Here is an 18,098-nt window from a genome sequence, read left to right on the forward strand (position 1 = left end):
CCTGACAAAATAAGACGCATAACTCCTGATCCCTCTGCATGAAGCATCCCAGTCCCTTAAACTGAATAATAGATTATGGAATTATCAGCAAGTTTTACAAGGACCGGAATCACTCAACACTATTATTAGCATCTAGGAACCTTAGTCAAGATTCAGGGCCCTCCTGGTACTAGGCACTGTAGAAGCATATAACAAAGAAGACAATCCCTGCACCAGACAGCTCACAATCTACACATGCCATTGGTGAACAACACACATAGGCAGAGGTAGGCTAGGAGGAAGACGTGACAATGATGCAGAGTTTAACAGCAGAGCAGAAGTCACAGCTATTCCCTGGCCTAGCCAGTGCCTGAGGGTAGTGACCTGTAGGCATCACAGCAAAGGCAGGTTTTAAGGTGGGATTTAACGGAGAACAAGGTAAAGGCGCTATGAATGTCAATGGGAGGTTTCCTCATGTGTGTGGGATGGCACAGGAGAATGTGGGCCATCAGGGACAATGGCTCAATAAGTTAATATGTCTTAGGTAGGATGGAGCTAACTGGCAAAGGGCCTTAAAGGCAAAGACCAGGAGTTTGTGTTCGATGGGGGGGGGAGGGGCACGGCAAGACACAAAGGGGTGCGTGATGTGGTTGGAGCTATGAGCCAGATCCCCCCTTTATACTTCTCTGCAGCTCAAAATATCCCACCTCAAAAGCATATGTGAGCAGGAGCCTTTCCCAACCTGTTCCAAAATAGAGGCCACCCACCCCGTGGGCAGGGTCAAATCTCACCCCCTCCCTGGGCAGTGATTGTAGTAACTAAAACACAAAGTCATCAATAACGTAACAAAATTCAGCTCAAATCCCTCCCTCTCAGGGCTGGCTGCTCCCCGGATGCCACCCTCTGGACTGCTCAGCCCACGCTCTCCAGCATCACTCCTGCCTCCATTACCTCTGGCAGGGTAGGAGCTGCCTGAGTCAGCAGAACCTGATTAACCCTTTCCTGCCAGATGAACACCTGCTAACGGAGTGTTTCAGGCCAATTGTACCCACCTGTTACCCTTCCTCGCCTGAAAAAGGCAACTACAGCATCTTAAACCAACCATCAACAGCAACAGCCATTTAGCAATATAGCCTATATCCAGTATCAGGATCAAAAGGCACCCCGCCACCCTCACCCGCAGACTGAACAAGTGTACACTGAGCATTTCCGGTTTGGGCTACATGCCCACTGCAGACTGTATTGATTCCGGTACCAAAGCTTGGCTGTCTGCCTAGGCATAAATTGCTGTAAGTCCTGCTGTCTCCTTGGCATATTCAACACCTCACCCTTGCTTTCACAGATAATAGCTACACTACAACACACTGATATCACACTAGCTTTATTGCTCATAGCATCTCAGCAGACAGCTCCATGTCACCTTCAGTCATTCAAAACAAACTCTACCAGAATTGAACCTGGGTCTTCGATTGCCCAAGTGAGCACCCAGAACAGGGGACGATCTGTCCTCTATAGGGGCACAGCAACTAATGTGCAACAACATGTGTTCTCAGAAAGCTGTGACGGGCACAGCTCAGACTCACAGCTCTCAATGGCAAGTTCTGACTCTAGCTGGCAAGCCAAAAACAAAACAAAACACAAATAAAAACCCAGCAAGTGATACTTTTAAAAGAAATTGTTTAATTTCACATATCTATCTGATAGTGTGCAAATTAAAAAAAAGAAAGAAAGAAAATGTTTCAAATAAAATTGCTAGAACTTTGACACTTCTTAAAATATACATTTTATTATTTTCTGGTGTTTGCTGTGAATGTTTCATTCAAATGGTGAAGGTATACAACCTTTACAAACTTCTGGAGTTAAAGATTTTCTTTTTTTTTCCACTGAAGAGGAAAATACATTGGCTATAAAATGTTGAAATTCATTAAATATTTTGTTTTACCCCCCTCATCTATGCTGTGGAATGCTTTGTAGAAATACTGTATAAAATAAGGCAGACTTTTGATAGGGAATTTAATTATAAAATTACAGGGAAGAAAAAAAATGAACATCCCAAGTTATTATTATTATTATTTTTTACCAAGAGTAGCAACCTTGGGAAGATCTTGTGGTCACCAGTAGGGAGTGAGAGAGAACTGCTGGAGTTCTGGTGCTTATACAGTATGCATTTCTTGTTTATTTTACTACTCTCCAGTGAGACCTTTTAATAAAACTTATTTTAATTAACATAAAATCAGACAATATTTAAACATACACATCTATCCTTACAGTGCAATAAAAATGTGTCATTGTATAGTATTTTGTATTTGCATTATGAAAATAAAAGGTCTGTACATCAATTAAATGTATATTGATGAGTATGAATCATGTAAATTTGTAATGCATCTAAAGTTGGCTTTGGCTTTTAAGTATTTATAAATTCATAGAAAATATTGAACATCTAACAAAATAAATAAAACATTTTAATAATAGATGCTAACGATCAACTTCAAAAATTCTTGTGTTATTTTTTACATTTGCTACTAAATTTCTTTAAGAGAACTCACTTTCAGTAGTGCTCAGAAGTGAATGATTGCACCTTCTGTGATGTGAAAAAATAGAGTACATCTATTTTTCATAGATCAAAAACTCCTTCATGAAGAGTTGCATTTTAAATGTCCGACTGGTATATGTAACTGTTCTTAAGTGCTTATAAAAAGCAAGGAGCTTTCTCATAAAAGCTGTGAGTCACTATTAACAGATACTCCTCCTTCACTTGCAGATTTGAGGACTAAGCAAAATCTTCTATAGGACACCCCTTTTCGTGAGGATATCTTCAAGCTTCACATACTGGTATGAAGATAATGCAAAAATATGTTCACGAATAGACCCTCTTCAGTACAGGTACTGCAGCAATCCAGTGTAATTCAGCTGATAAGTTCACTTCATTTGAGTCCATACACGGCAGTTTGCAGGAGTCAGCTGCTGACCTCATGTTCTCTTGAATGTGAAAGGTTCACAAGCACATGGGTTAGCCTTACTGTAATACTGAAGGGATCAAAACTAATTTGAAATCACATGAACAAAAGTGAGCTTGAGTAAATATGCATCTGGACAGGTAAGTTACACACTGTGGCCTAATTGCTATTCAGGTGGTGGTCGAAGGCTCCGTAGCTTCTTGTCATCGAGACCTTTCCAATATTTAAAGTTATTGTCCAGATGCTGCATCAAATTTGGTAGGTCTGCAAATGCTAGGAAAGAAAGGACACAATGTAGTTAGCCAGCAGAACTGAAATGGTTCCATGATTCTACTTGCTTAAATCTAATTTGAAATATGGGAGGAACTGTATTAAGTGGGATGGTTTATATCTGTTATACTGATACTTGAAATGGTTCTTGTCTTCTACATCTTCCCAGGAGAGTTACAAGAATACTATAAATATATTTAGCAATTGTATTACAATCAGGAAAGCACCAGTTTTCTATCAAGGACCTAGATACTGTCACTGTAACTATTATGCTTGATAAAATTCCAGTTACGTGCACAGCTGATTTGCCATTTATGAGTGTGTCACAATTCTGACTACTTGTAATCACTAATGACAGCAATGGAGAAGAAATGGTTGATATACTGTAAACAGTTCTCAAAAGAAATTCAACCTGTTTTTCTATAGCATTTTCAAGCATTAGAAAATTGTTAAAAAATAATTAAAAATATGTGGGCCAGGTGAATATGCATAGTGTGGTAACAAAGTGAGCGCACTTAACATGCCTTGTTCCTTTATGGAAAGGTAGCTAGTCATTTAATAACTGAGAAGAAACTAAATTTTGCCTGAAGTTCATCTATTAAATGAAGTCATAAGAATTATTCATAGGAATGTTAAAATACATGTTAGCATTAATTAAGCTATCGGGTTTACTTGAAATGTAGCAAATTTCCGTATTTTTTTTCATTTGGAGTCACAATGCAGCACTTTTATCTCATAGTACCCTAAAAGGCTTATGATATGAAATATATTGTAGAATCTTGCTTACCATCCCATGCATCAAACATATCCGTGATGAAGTAATCAATGAAGGATATTTGGGATTTGGGGATGCTACAAGTATTTCTGTCAAAAACAGGCATCACCACAGGTAAACTCTGTCTCTTTTCTTCATCAGTCTGCAAAGAAAAGATTTTGTGATTATTTGGCTGACACGTTATACCAGTGAACTCTCACTAGCAGCAGACTGTTGGCCACCAACTGGTGCATGCAGATGCTTAATAAAAGGAGTGACTTAGTGTGAACAGACTTGATCTAATCATGTATATGTTCAGGAGCAATAGAACACTGCTCCCTATTGGCTCAATTAATATATGGAGATATACCTATCTCATAGAACTGGAAGGGACCCTGAAAGGTCATTGAGTTCAGACCCCTGCCTTCACTAGAAGGACCAAGTACTGATTTTTGCCCCAGATCCCTAAGTGGCCCCCTCAAGGATTGAGCTCACAACCCTGCGTTTAGCAAACCAATGCTCAAACCACTGAGCTATCCCTCCCCCGAAAGTGACACCTTTACTGCCTTCCCGATCTACAAACAAAGCTAGTTTTGTGGCACTTTGAAACTTTTTTTAAAGCTATGACTGTTTTGGAGCTAAAGATGCTCCATAATTGCCAGTCTCCACCAGAAACGGAGTTTCAAACTTACCAGAAGGCAGGAAAATATCTTACAAAACATTTCTTTTACTTCTGAGGAATACAGGCCTCAATTCAGAATCTGGCCATGATCTGTAATGGTAGAAGACCAGGCAATCCCCACCGAAACCTCAGCCTCCTAGGGGCTTGCTCCAACATGACTTTACTCCTTGCTGTCTCCTTATGTGCTCCCTCACTAACACTAGTATTCTATCATCATATCCATGAGAGAGAGCTATGCATAAGGCCCTTTTCTTCCACGTGAAGGCCGTGAATGGAGTGCATTTTTAGGCAAAACAAATTGCAAATTGAACAATCTAGAAACTTAATTTTTTTCAGATTACACTGCAGGGCAGCCAGCTTCCATATGTTCACAGATACTGGGCCCTGCATTAATGTATATTGGTGATGAACAACTATTATAAAATATAAACAAATTAATAGTGTAGCCTTAAGATCTTGTTTGGATATAAGTAGAGTCCGTTTGCTGATTCCTCCCATCCTGTCAAAAGAAGTGCTCAGGTAGAATTTTTAGTCTTCTCCAGCTATCTTACCTGTGCAAAGTACTCCTCAGAGATGCGACCGGCCCATTCAATGCACTGCTCTAGGGGTCTGCATGGATTGGAAATGTCAGCGCACTTTATCAACATACGTTTGATAAGTATGCGATTTTCAGGAGACGTGAGAACGTTTTTGACTGAATCTCCATCACCATTATTACTCTGCAACATTTCAAAATTAAAAACAACAAATCAGCATTTTCTGTAAACAGACATTAAAACATTTTCTACTTCGGGAATGTTTCCAGTGTATCCCGCAGGGACCCAGTCCTGCATTCCTTGCATGCTTCACTGAAGACAATTCCAGGTGCTCAAATGCATCAAATCAAGAGGAAGGATGGTTGTGTGGTTAAGGCACTGGATTGGGACTCTGGAGCTCTAGGGTCCATTCCTGGCGCTGTCACAGACCTAGTGTGTGAGCTTGGGTAAGTCACTGAGTCTCTCTGTGGCTCCATTCCCATCTCAGGAGTGCTGTGAGGATAAATTCATTAATGTGCAGATAGTACAAAGGCCATGTAACTACATAGACAGATGTATATAATTTTCCATTGCAGGATTAAGATGATAATTGAAAAAAACCCCACAAAAACACACTGAGTTACATGTTAGCAGTGGAGCAAACAACTGTTTAGGAAAAGGCTGGGACTAGATGCATGCCCGGTCAGTGCTAGCAGGTCTCATTATCATGATTAAAAACTACTGTGACAGCAGTACTGCTCCCAGGGCCAGCTCCCTCTTCCCATCCCATGCACCTGGTTTTCCATCCTCCCCCTCCCTACGGTGCCTGGCTTACTTGGCTTATAATGCAAATGATCTGTTTTTTGGATTTCATCACTATCAGATAAATTCATTAAAAAAACCCTGCATTTGATTAGCTTTTCCTACGCAGTTACGGAGAGTGGTGAAGGGACACTTGTTTAGAATATGGACCCCAGCCTGCACTATGTAGGTTTCTGTCCAGTGGGACAGTTCACACAGTTGAGAGCTGCAAGATTGGGTCGGCCTTTTATGAGCTGGGGCCGAAGCTACCTTTACTATGGAGCTCTGATTAAAATTGTTTCTAGGGGTAGGGAATCAAGGCTGAGATGCCTAAAAATCCACCCAACAGAGTGCAGCATAGCTTGAGCTGTTGCCTGGTGGTATGACTACACTGCAAAAAACATACCCGCAGCACTGAGTCTCAGAGCCCAGGTCAACTGACTTGGGCTGGCGCTGCTGGGCTAAAAAGAGCAGCATAGACATTCAGGCTTTGTCTGGAGCCCGAATGTCTACACTGCTATTTTTAGCCCTGTAACGCTAATCCTTGTCAGTTAACTCAGGCTCTGAGACTCACTGCTGTGGGTCTTTATTATTTTTTGCAGTGTAGATGTACCCTGGGTTAGCTCTGGATAATGGATTCAAATGTGGTGCCGCCAATAATAATAATATTTAACATTTAGCTATCACTTCCCATGTATAAATCTCCAAGTGCTTCACAAAGGAAGGGAAGTCACAGCAATTCCCATTGATAGCTGGGGAAATTAAGGCTCAGAAAGGTGAAGTGACTTGCCCAAGGTGACACAGCAGGTCAGTAGCAGAGCTGAGAATAGAACCCAGCTCTCTTAGTTCCCAGGCCAGAGTAATCTTCACTTGTCCAACATGTCTCCCAAGAAACAAGCTTTTGTTCTGTTTCCCTAATTTTGTACCTTGCCCTCATTTGATCTCCATTGATCTTTAAACACAAAGTGTGGCTACTGCATATGGAGTAGTCACTTCAGCTGTTCCTTCACTGACCTAACTGTACTTTGGGCCCACTCCAACCCCTGCTGAAGTGAGTGGAAAAACTGCCATTGACTTCAGTTGGAGCTGGATGAGGCCTTTGTGAGGAATGCAGATGTGAAGCATGGTAGCACATCTTCCTTTTTAATTTTCTCCTTTGCTGAGATGCCTACCAAAAAACTTGACAATGGTTAGGCTGCTAGTGTGCTAAGACCATAGCCTATCATTCTGACCAATATTGTTTCCTTGTTCTTCCCTGTCTATCTGCATCCATCTGTTATCTCTTACCTTATATTTCGATTGTAAGCTCTCTGGAGCAGGGACCATCTTTTGTTCTCTGTTTGCACAGTGCCTAGCACAATGGGGTTCTGGTCCACTCCTGGGCCTTCTAGCATTACGGTAATCCTGACAATTACAACACTAATAATGCAGCCAGCTCCTACATCTATTTGTACAAGAGGTACCAACTAGGCAGAATTCCACACTCCATTGCACAAAAGTAAACACCACATTGAGGTCAGCCAGGGTGGAATCTGAATTTCCCACTGTTCTGAGCTTTTACTAGTGCACATTGTTAATTACAGGGAAGAAAGTTCTTCCTGCAGGGCCACACTGATAAACCACAGCAAAACCAAATTAGACACTGACGCTTTAAAAAAAATTTTAACTGCTGAAAATTATTAGAGATCATTCAGTAAATGACAGCAGAGATCAATAGGTACATCTCCAGGAGCTGAGAAAGGATTTTTGCTTCTGTGATCTGGAACCTGTCCAAACCAAAGCTCTGGTTCTACTCAGAGGATGCGGCTGTCTTGGGAATAGATTCTGCTAACAGAGCTTAGTTCCAGCGTCCTGCTGAGAGCACAGAGGTGTCTCTGCAGGCCAGATCTAGGCTTCCTGTCACAAGCTTAGGTGACATCATGAAGGGAAATCGGAGGATAAAGGATGCTGGAGCTGGGATGGATTCTGTCAGTTTATGACACAAAAGAAGACAAGGAGCAAACCTAACAACTTCTCATCATGGCCCTTTGAACAAATATGTACAGAAAGGACTAAAAAAGGGGAATTGTCCCATGGAACAAACAGATGGCAGCTTGCCAACAAACACTCCGTTGAGTCACAGCTGTGATCCAAAGCCAAGCTCAGAGAAGCACGCTGCCATTGCTACCAAATACAGGACCAAACTCGAGGGAAGATCTGCTGGAGTGTAGTGTCCTGCCAATAACAAGCCCTGCAAATTAGTCGTTTTACCTACTCAAACATCATAAACATTTTTACAGGAGTCTGCAGTTTGGAGAAATACTCAGCTCAAATGAGGGAAACACTTTGATTTGATTATTTAAGTCAAACAGCAAATTAAGCCCTATTTTTCTCCAGAAAATGTGCACGCAGCAGGTCAAACTGCTAGGAACAAGACCAGACCCTTTGGCACAGGTTTTGCCCGTGAAATCAATGGGGCTGCACAGGATGTAAGCCAGGGCAGCATTTAGACTTGGTTTGACTCCCGTCTAACCTGTATGTGTGTAGGGCTTGTCACTGCTGCCATTTGATCTCACAGAGGAGTGTGATATTGTAAGCCCCTTCCCCCAGCCCAGAGAACTTTCTTCCCGGCTCAGCCTGGGACTGTCGCTGCAGAAGCAGTGAGTGAAGCGGAGCTTTAGTTCTGCCCTCCTTGCTGCCCGGTGAGGCTCACAGGAAGGAGCAACCTGTGAAGTACTATACTCCTCCTCAGAGCAAAGGAGCAGCAGCCCAGGAGGAATTGTGACAGTCGAGTCCGTTTGTACTCTGGTCTGCTCCCGGGACCATGCAGCTGTGCGCTACACTTCCCTTTCTCAGAGCAGCTTGAAAGCCTCAGACTAGCCCTTAACCTCATTACATTTCTGTTGCATTCATGGATGCTAAGCTAATTTAACACCTGGACGTTGTGTAGCCTAACAGCTAAAGGGTCTGGCTTATATTTCACAGGTGTTTATTTAACATCCACTTGGGGGTTGTGTTATTATTTTAAAAATTCTTTATCTTTTTATTTGTAGTGTCAAAAGGATCCCTATGTTCCAAGCACTTACTATAATTACCTTTATTATCCAAAAATACTCTGCAATTACCCAAAACATGTTAACAACCCCTTTTATTGGAGGAACAAAATAATATTCAGTATCAAGTCTGTGCTGTACAATCATTTGCAGAACTGTGTTTTGCAGCTTGATGCTTCTTTTATCAAAGGTTTTGACTGTTTTGACTTCTGTAACTCTGCCAGAGGTTCTGGGTCTATTACAGGAGTGGGTGGGCGAGTTTCTCTGGCCTGCAATGTGCAAGAACTCACACTAGATGATCACAATGGTCCCTTCTGGCCGTAAAGTCTATGAAAGTTATTTTTTCATGGTCATTAAAGTCCTGGAATTGAATAGATTGGTTTTTAGCCTAAAAATTCTCTTTTGGTTTTACTGGCCATATATGTCCATTAAAATATCTGTCAGCATTTTCCCAATAAAACAATTAAAGAGAGTTTGATTATTTCTTACTGTAGTTCTTAAGTAAAATATAATTTGTCAAAAACATAAATTACTAAAATTACAAAAAAGGCAAAATGAAAGCGAGACCATTTGATAGTTTAAAAATATAATTTTAGCCTGGGTGGTACTGCTGCCCATTATTAAGATTGCCAGACACTATCTATTGCAGGTGTAGGCAACCTATGGTACATGTGCCAAAGGCGGCACGCGAGCTGATTGTCAGTGGCTCACACTGCCCAGGTCCTGGGCACCGGTCCAGGGGGCTCTGCATTTTAATCTAATTTTAAATGAAGCTTCTTGAACATTTTAAAAGCCTTATTTATTTTACATACAACAATAGTTTAGTTATATATTATAGACTTATAGAAAGAGACCTTCTAAAAACATTAAAATGTATTACTGGCACACGAAAACTTAAATTAGAGTGAATAAATGAAGACTCGGCACACCACTTCTTAAAGGTTGCTGACCCCTGATCTATTGTAAGACCCTGTGTTTTCACTTGCTTGTAACTTTGCCAAACTTTAATCGTTTGGTCTGAAATATTTCCTAGCTGGTGGATACTTCCGGCTGAAATGTTTTGTAAAATCTTAGCCATTTCTAAAAACAAGGTAAAGGAAAAAATGTTGGTTTTGCTGATATTCAAAAATTCTGGCAACCTTTTCTTTGAGAAGCTCTAGGGCCCCCATGCTTTGGAGCAGGGATTTGAAATTCGGCAGGAGGTGGCCTTTGAGTCAAGGATATGCCTTTGCTGTCCCTGTGAAGATCCACCCAAATTTGGCCAAATTGCAAACATTTGAAAAAAATCACAGTTTGCACAAGCTCAGTAGAGACTTGCTAGCGCTTCACAGCTTAATTGCTCAAAGATTCCATCTACTCTGTTCTTGCTCCAGCCTGGGGTTGAGCAGGTCATTCCTTGTAATTGAAGTTCCTGGCTGCTCTGGGCCAGGCCAAGTCCAAGTCCAGAACTGACAGCAGGGAGCCTGCCTCTCCACTGCTATCAATGACACCCCCACTCCTCACCCCTGCGGGGCTGTGCGGAGGAGAAAGCTGCATGATTCAAATGCAGAGTGGACAAGAGCCAGATCTGGGATGGGGTAGGAGGGTTATGCTGGGACAAGATCGAGGGTATTTGTGCTTGGGACTGCAGGTTGACAGAGAGGGAAACTGGGACGGGGAGTTCATGGGGGAGACTGGGACTCGCTTAACAAGGAGAGTGGGACTGGGAGCTACAGGAGGGCAGAGGACATTGGAACTGGTTGGGCAAGGAGACTGGGGGCATGGCTACACTTGCAGATGTAGAGCGCAGAAGGGAAAGCGCTACAATCTGTCCACACTGACAGCGCACAGCGCACTGGTGTAGCCATCTTAGCAGCTCTTGCAACGGCCACAGAGAGCAGTGCATTGTGGTAGCTATCCCAGCATGCAAGTGGCTGCAACGTGCTTTTCAAATGGGAGGCGTGCAGTGGAGTGTGACAGGGAGTGTGTTGTGTGTATGTGGGAGGAGAGAGAGTGGGTTTTTGGGGGGCTGAGAGCATGTCAGCATGCTGTCTTGTAAGTTCACACAGCAACAGACTCCCCCACCCCAGCCTCTCTCTCTCTCTCACACAGCATTCCACAGTAATGGTTGCTTTGTCTCGGAGCAGATAGGCATGCTGGCTGTCAGAAATGGAGCTTTCAAAGGGCATATCGGCATGCCTGCAGTGATTCCAAAACAATGACAAGAGTGGCCACTTGACTTAAGGGGATTATGGGATGTTTCCAGGGGCCGATCAGAGCGCACTAATGCAACACCTCGTTCACACTGATGCCCGGGCGTTCCAGCCAATGCGCACCAACTGTTAATCTTCTCGCCGAGGTGGAGTACCAGGAGCCCTGGAGTCAGAGCGCGCTCTACATGCATTGCCAGTGTGGACGGGTAGTGAGCTAGGGAGCCCAGGGCTGTTTTAATGCGCTCTAACTTGCAAGTGTAGCCAAGCCCTGGGACTGAGAACCAGTGAGTGAGTGAAAAGAAGTAGGCAGGGAGGGAAGATAAATCTTATGAGGAGACAGGATGTGGGGGGAGAGGAGAATTGGGACTGGCTGGGCAAAGAGTCTAGGACCAGGAGCCAAGTGGTGGAGGAACACTGATTGGATGAAAAAAAAAACACACCAGTATGTGATCATGTAAATAAAGACCGTATCAAAGCTCCAAACACCTTGAGAGAGAGCATGACTGCACAGGCAGAATATGGGTGAATACCAGACCTGCATCTCCCCTAATCTCTTATGCCACAGAAGCACTGCCCCCACCGTTCAACACAGAGTTCACAGCTACAGCTTTACAAAAAACTGCTCTGACTACATCAGGAAAACACTTTTAAAATCCTTTCAGCTACTGTAATGGGGCTTTGCCAGCAGTGCTGTTGGGGTATAAACTTTGATATAACAGCTTTTGAAACTCTTCTCTTTGCAGAAACCATTCCAACAAAATTGCACTCCACTTACCCTGGCAACAGAACTGCTAGCTGCAGCTGTTATTCAAACTGGTTTGTTTGTTTTTGTTTTTTAAAGAACGATTTCCTAACAGGCAATTTTGTAGAGTCCACAGGATTCCAGTTGGCTACTGATTGTGCCTATATGATACTGAATACCACAATCATATCTTCTACCCACTGTCTTAAAAAAATCTTTAAAAGACTCACAACTGCTGCCAGACTGACAGCACTGAAAACTGCTGTCTTTTATTTACAGAGCACGTGCCACGTGGTCAGCTCAGTATACACATCCCCACACTGCTCCACAATGGGCTCACATCCTGACCCTGAGCATCCAACTCTAAGGATGTAATTCAGTCTCTGTTCCCACTCAGTCCTTGGCAGGGCCAGATTTACATCTTGGGCGCCCCTAGGTGCAGGAGCTCAGAGCCCCACCACGCCGCCTGCGGCAGCTCCGAGCTGCAGGATGCCACCGACGGGAGCTGCGGGGTTACCTTAGTGCCCGCGGCAACTCGGAGCTCTGGGGGCCACCACCGCCCACAGCGTCTCGGAGCTCCTAACCTCCGTGGGCAGCAGGGGTACCCTGCCACTTTTAACTTTTAGGTGCTACGCTGCCCACAGACCCCCCAACTGCCCAGCACCCTCACACAGCCCCACCACAACTTCCCAGTGCCCCACACAGAACCCCCCAACTGCACAGAGCCCCCCCACAAGCACCCCCAGAGACTCACTCTCCCAAGACATGCCCTCCGGCCGTGCTCATTGGCCCCACTGGAAGGTGACTCTGTCCGCCAGGCTGAGTGAGGAGCGCTCCAGCAGGGCTGCGTAGGAACATCTCCTCCTCAGCAGGCTGCGCCCCTTGCTGGGACCCAGGAGCAGCAAAATTTGAATTTTTAGACTCCCCTAGAATGCCAGCGCCCCTAGGCACATGCCTACTGTGCCTAATGGGGAATCCGGCCCTGGTCCTTGGCCCCTTTGCAGGAAAGGCCAACAGTGATACCAGTCACTGCCAACTGTGATGATGGGTTTCCAGAAGGGACACTTGTCATCTCCTCTGGGTGCTGGAGAGAGACCCCCACTATATCTCATAGAGCAGGGTTCCAACCTTGTTCTTGCTGAGCCCTGCCTCAACATGCTGTAAAAACGCCAGGGCCCGGTGGGGATGGGGAGGGGAAGAGTGCGGGGCTCCAGGCCGGGTGTGTGTGTGTCGGGGGATCCTTGGGCACAGACATAATTTTACTTCTATTTGGGGGGGGAGCAAGGGCTGGAGGGGCTCGAGCCAGCTCCGTACAGCAGGGTCCAGGGAGGTAGCACCACCGCCACCCGCTGATTCATTCAGGAGGCCACCCAGCCTGTCTGGGCTATGAGGGGACGCAATTAAAAAATATAACTCAAAGGGGGGGGGCTCAGTTCAAAAAGTTTGAAAACCGCTCAGGGTGCAGGGAGGGGGTAGATAGGGGCTGTGTGAAGTGAAGGGAGTAGCTCAGGGTGCAGGGAGGGGGTAGCTAGGGGCTGTGTGTGGGCAAGGGGGTAGCTCAGAGTGCAGGCACAGGGTAACTAGGGGCTGTGTACGGGCAGGGGGCAGGGCCGGCTCCAAGCACCAGCTTAACAAGCAGGTGCTTGGGGCGGCCAAGGGAGAGGGGCAGCACCTGCGGCAATTCGGGGGCGGCAGGTCCCTAACTCCCTCTATGAGCGAAGGACCTGCCGCTGAACTGCCGCCACCGATCGCGGCTTTTTTTTTTTTTTTTGCTTGGGGCGGCAGAAATGCTGGAGCCAGCCCTGGCAGGGGGGCTCCCAATGCAGCTCCCAGCTTCAGTGGGGGGAAGGAGGGGTGCGGCGCTGGGGTTCAGCCCCCTGCTACTCCTAACTTGGGGAAGGGAGGGTTGTTGGCTTCAGCCCCACGTTGCTCCCGGCTTTGGGGGCTTGGGAGGGATCCGCCTACAGCCCCACACTGCTCCTGGCTGGGGTAGGAGTTACCAGTTTCAGCCCCGCGCCTCTCCCGGCTGGGGAAGGGGGGGTGCCGGCTTCAGCGCCGGGGCTCGGGGCACCAGGTTTCAGTGGGAGGGCTTGGGGCACCAGGTTTCAGTGGTGGGGCTCCACGGCCCCCCTGAAAGAGCTCATGGACCCCCAGGGGGGCGCAGACCCCCAGTTGAGAACCGCTGTCATAAAGGTTACTACACAGTCATCAAATGTTAGTAGCCAAAAGGTGTTTGGATTACCACCCATTCAGTTTTTCTGGAATCATCCCATTTTTAACAAGAAAATCTGTTTCCTATAAGTACTCTGATGAGTTAATGAGTCCCAAACATACTGCTGGCTTTGGGAAAACATCACCACATTGCAGTGTAAGAGATGTCCAAATTAGCCCAATTAACCTGCAAAACTGTGATGACCGATCTAACTTATGTGCATTCAGACCAGTGACTTAGAGGTGAAAAACTCTCTCTGTATTTCCAGTGGGCCAATCACCATACTGTCTAGGTACATCCCGTTACCAGTAGCGCGAGTGCCTCAATCCCCTTTTGTCTGCCTGTTAATTAAAGGAGAATTTGTTGTTTTGCTTACCCCATTTTCTTCTAGTGCTGCCAAGGGTTTATTAATGCTGTTGACAAATTTGTTGACATGCTCAAAGTGCTTTGTCATTTCTGTTGCTAGGACCATATCAATAATGGCTTGACGAAGGGTTCGATATTCATTCCTGTTTAAAGAAGGAAACAATTAGACATGAGGGCTCATTCACTAAGGGCTGCTTGCTTAAACTAACTGAATCGCTCTGAAAAAAATACTATAGAGCATTAAAACAACAAGGAGTCCGGTGGCACCTTAAAAGATAACAGATTTATTTGGGCATAAGCTTTTGTGGGTAAAAAACCTCACTTCTTCCATGCATCTGAAGAAGTGAGTTTTTTTTACCCATGAAAGCTTATGCCCAAATAAATCTGTTAGTCTTTAAGGTGCCACCGGACTCCTTGTTGTTTTTGTGAATACAGACTAACACGGCTACCTCCTGATACTTTTCAGAGTAGCAGCCGTGTTAGTCTGTATCCGCAAAAAGAACAGGTGTACTTGTGGCACCTTAGAGACTAACAAATTTATTAGAGCATAAGCTTTCGTGGACTACAGCATCCGAAGAAGTGGGCTGTAGCCCACGAAAGCTTATGCTCTAATAAATTTGTTAGTCTCTAAGGTGCCACAAGTACTCCTGTTCTTTTTCCTGATACTTGGCACTATAGAGCACTGGTGTCCCAGAGATGGGGAGGGGAAGGGAGAGACAGAGAGAAGGGACTGGTAAGGTGAATCTATGCTATTCCTTTTGTACAGTGGCGTGCAGTGAATTATACCTTAGGGGCACAGTTTTGTCTCTCTAAGAGCTGCACGTGCTGGATGGGAGAGGAGATGCCAACTCCTCAGCAGTGCTGCCAGGAGACACTATGTCTGCACATGCCTCCCATGGTGCTCTGGCAGCACACTTAGCAGAGGGTCTTGCTCCAGCCGAGCTTCCGCCATCACTCTCTTGCTAACATAGCTGGGTGAGTAGGGAGAGTGGAGCTATGGTCATGCTCCCACCCCAAAATGCAGCAGCCTCTCCCTTTAGCCATCAGCCAGCCATATTACACCTGCCAACTAGTCTGGTGTGCTGAGGGGAAGGGGCTCCCCTTTCCATCCAGTTACGTGCACAGGTCAACCATTGCTTGGCCCTAGAGGTCAAATGATATAAAATGGATTTTTCAAAGCGGCACTGACACCAATTTACAAGCAACCAGATTTGCCCTTATTTTAATGCTATAAAAACAGCGAAAGTGTTCATATCGAGAGTTACATTGTAAGCTCCTTGTTCTGTATTTGTGCAGCGCCTAGGACAGTGGGGTCTTGGCCCAGGCCTACGGCTCCTGGGTTCTGTGGCAATACAAATCATTATCATCAACATTATCATTTAGATTTTGGCATTCTCTGCAGTATGAGAGAGATCGGTATTGTTTCATGAGCAAACCTACCAAGGGGCTAACTCCACCCCTCCAGAAGCTGCGATTTCCCTCTAGTGTGTTTGCTTGCATTTCTTTATGTTGCCGTAAGATATGAAGAAGAAGAATACGGTGGTTAATGGACTGATAAATGTCCCATATTTTCAACTCACCTCTCCATGTTTTTAAAGATATTGCATTTATCATCCCGTGTGGTGAGCTGGAAAGCCAGCGCCGCATGATGGCTCTCTAGCACCGCGGTGTCATTGTACAGGATCGCTAGTTCACTCCCCGCATTGCACAGAAAGGAGTTTGTTCTTCCTGGGTGATCCACATCATGGACAGTGGCAGCAATGAGAGCAGCAACCTCATCAATTGGATCCAGAGTTTGCTGGAAAGAGAAGTCAGGGACATTTAGGTTTCCTGGAAGAATCACTAGAAATCCTGCACGGGTCCTTAAAGGTTAAACTGAGCTGCTTAAAGGCAAAAGGCAGGATTCTGCAGATTGCTTTTAGGGTTCCATGTTCTAAAAAGCCACGAAAAGTTCACTGTAGGCTTCATGGAACTTTCCATGACATTTTTGGACATTTTGTGTCCTCTAAATTTTACTTTATTCACAATTTGGACAAAATGCATCAAACCTGTAAAATTGAGTTTCCGCGTTCTGCCATGGCAGAAACCGCCTTCACTAAAAAATGAGTATTCTGACCTGGAAAAAGGTCTGTTGCTGCTCAAAAATGGTTCCGTTTTGACAGAAAACAGGTCCGTTTTTGGCAAAAAATATTAAAAAATCATGTACGATAGGCCAATTTTTGCTGAGTTCAGAATCAGCTATGGAGTTCTGCAGGATGAGTGAAGATGTACTTTCCTGTCTAAGAGCAGTCTCGGTCCCATGACCTGGCCAGCAGCCTGACTAAGTAGCACCAAGGCCGGCTCCAGGCACCAGTTTAACTAGGGTTACCATACGTCCAGATTTTCCCGGACATGTCCGGCTTTTTGGGCCTCAAATCCCCGTCTGGGGGGAAATCCCAAAAAGCCGGACATGTCCGGGAAAATAGGGAGGGGCCAGCGCCGCTGGGTACTGGGCCGGGGGCTGGGCCGGGGCCAGCGGTGCTGGGCTGGCGGTGCTGGGCCGGGGGCTGGCCCGGGGCCCGGGGGTGCGGGGCCGGGGGCTGGCGGTGCTGGGCCGGGGCCTGGGCCGGGGGTGCTGGCCCGGGGGCTGGGGCCGGCAGTGCTGGGCCAGGGGTGCTCGGCCGGGGGCTGGCCCGGGGCCGTCACTCCAGGGCCCGAGCCGAGCCAGGCTGGAGACGCTGGGGCCAGGGCCGGCCGCCGGAGAGAGCCGCTCGGTTGGGGGGGGGGGGTGGGGGCTCAGACTGGGCCGCGCCTCCTTCCCCACCCCTCCCCCGCTTACCTGCTGCCTGCTTCAGGCTTCCCGCGAATCAAATGCAGGGGAGGGAGCGGAGTTGGGGCGGGGACTTTGGGGAAGGGGTAGAGTTGGGGCAGAGGCGGGGCTGGGGGAGGGGCCGGGGCCCCGTGGAGTGTCCTCTTTTTGGACACTCAAAATATGGTAACCCTAGTATAACAAGCAGGTGCTTGGGGCGACCAAGGGAGAGGGGCGGCACGTGCGGCAATTCGGGGGCGGCAGGCTCCCTCTAGGAGCGAAGGACCCGCTGCCGAACTGCCGCCGCCGATCGCGGCTTTTTTTTTTTTTCCCAATTGCTGTCGCCGGTTTTTTTTTTGCTTGGGGCGGCAGAAATGCTGGAGCCGGCCCTGAGTAGCACCCTACCCAGTGCAATAGTTATCTCTGTTACATTTTGACGACTGGAGATAATTACATTCTCAATGATGCTTTCCGCCCGCCCCATGGCCCAGTGCAAGGCATTCCTTATTTTCTGGTGGAGCCTCAATGCTCCTCACTGGCTCTGGGGCTGTATTTTCTGGAGTTAATATGTTCTGATCTTTTTCCCGCTGTAAGGTTGGGGGGTATGGGCCTCTTTACATCTGCAAGCTTCTTGGGATGCACCATCCACTGTGCTTTATGTCTAAAATTGTGCAGCTTTTGTTTTGGCCTTAGAAGGCCTTTAGTAGCGTAGGCAGTAGTTAGCAGAGAGCAGGAAATCTGCATCTTCTCAGCACTGCCCTCTTTGATATGGTACAGCAGTCACTTTGTCTCATTTTGGGCATTTATG

The 18,098-nt window shown here is 46.1% G+C and overlaps 1 protein-coding gene across 8 annotated transcripts in view; it reads right to left on the reverse strand.

The window, feature by feature from the left end:
• Positions 1 to 1,639: 1,639 nt before the first annotated feature.
• PDE8A (phosphodiesterase 8A) overlaps positions 1,640 to 18,098 on the reverse strand; it is a 258,360-nt gene continuing 241,901 nt past the window's right edge. For all 8 annotated transcript variants that reach the window (XM_054042371.1, XM_054042376.1, XM_054042368.1 and 5 more), the window contains exons 18-22: positions 16,083 to 16,300; positions 14,513 to 14,645; positions 5,194 to 5,361; positions 3,994 to 4,123; positions 1,640 to 3,209 (exon numbers count right to left, since the gene is read on the reverse strand). In XM_054042371.1, the coding sequence (XP_053898346.1) occupies positions 3,103 to 3,209; positions 3,994 to 4,123; positions 5,194 to 5,361; positions 14,513 to 14,645; positions 16,083 to 16,300 (756 nt within the window). In that variant the 3' untranslated portion in view covers positions 1,640 to 3,102. The remainder of the gene's footprint in view (positions 3,210 to 3,993; positions 4,124 to 5,193; positions 5,362 to 14,512; positions 14,646 to 16,082; positions 16,301 to 18,098) is intronic.

This window comes from Malaclemys terrapin, chromosome 10 (assembly GCF_027887155.1).
Source record: "Malaclemys terrapin pileata isolate rMalTer1 chromosome 10, rMalTer1.hap1, whole genome shotgun sequence".
Classification (NCBI taxonomy): domain Eukaryota; kingdom Metazoa; phylum Chordata; order Testudines; family Emydidae; genus Malaclemys; species Malaclemys terrapin.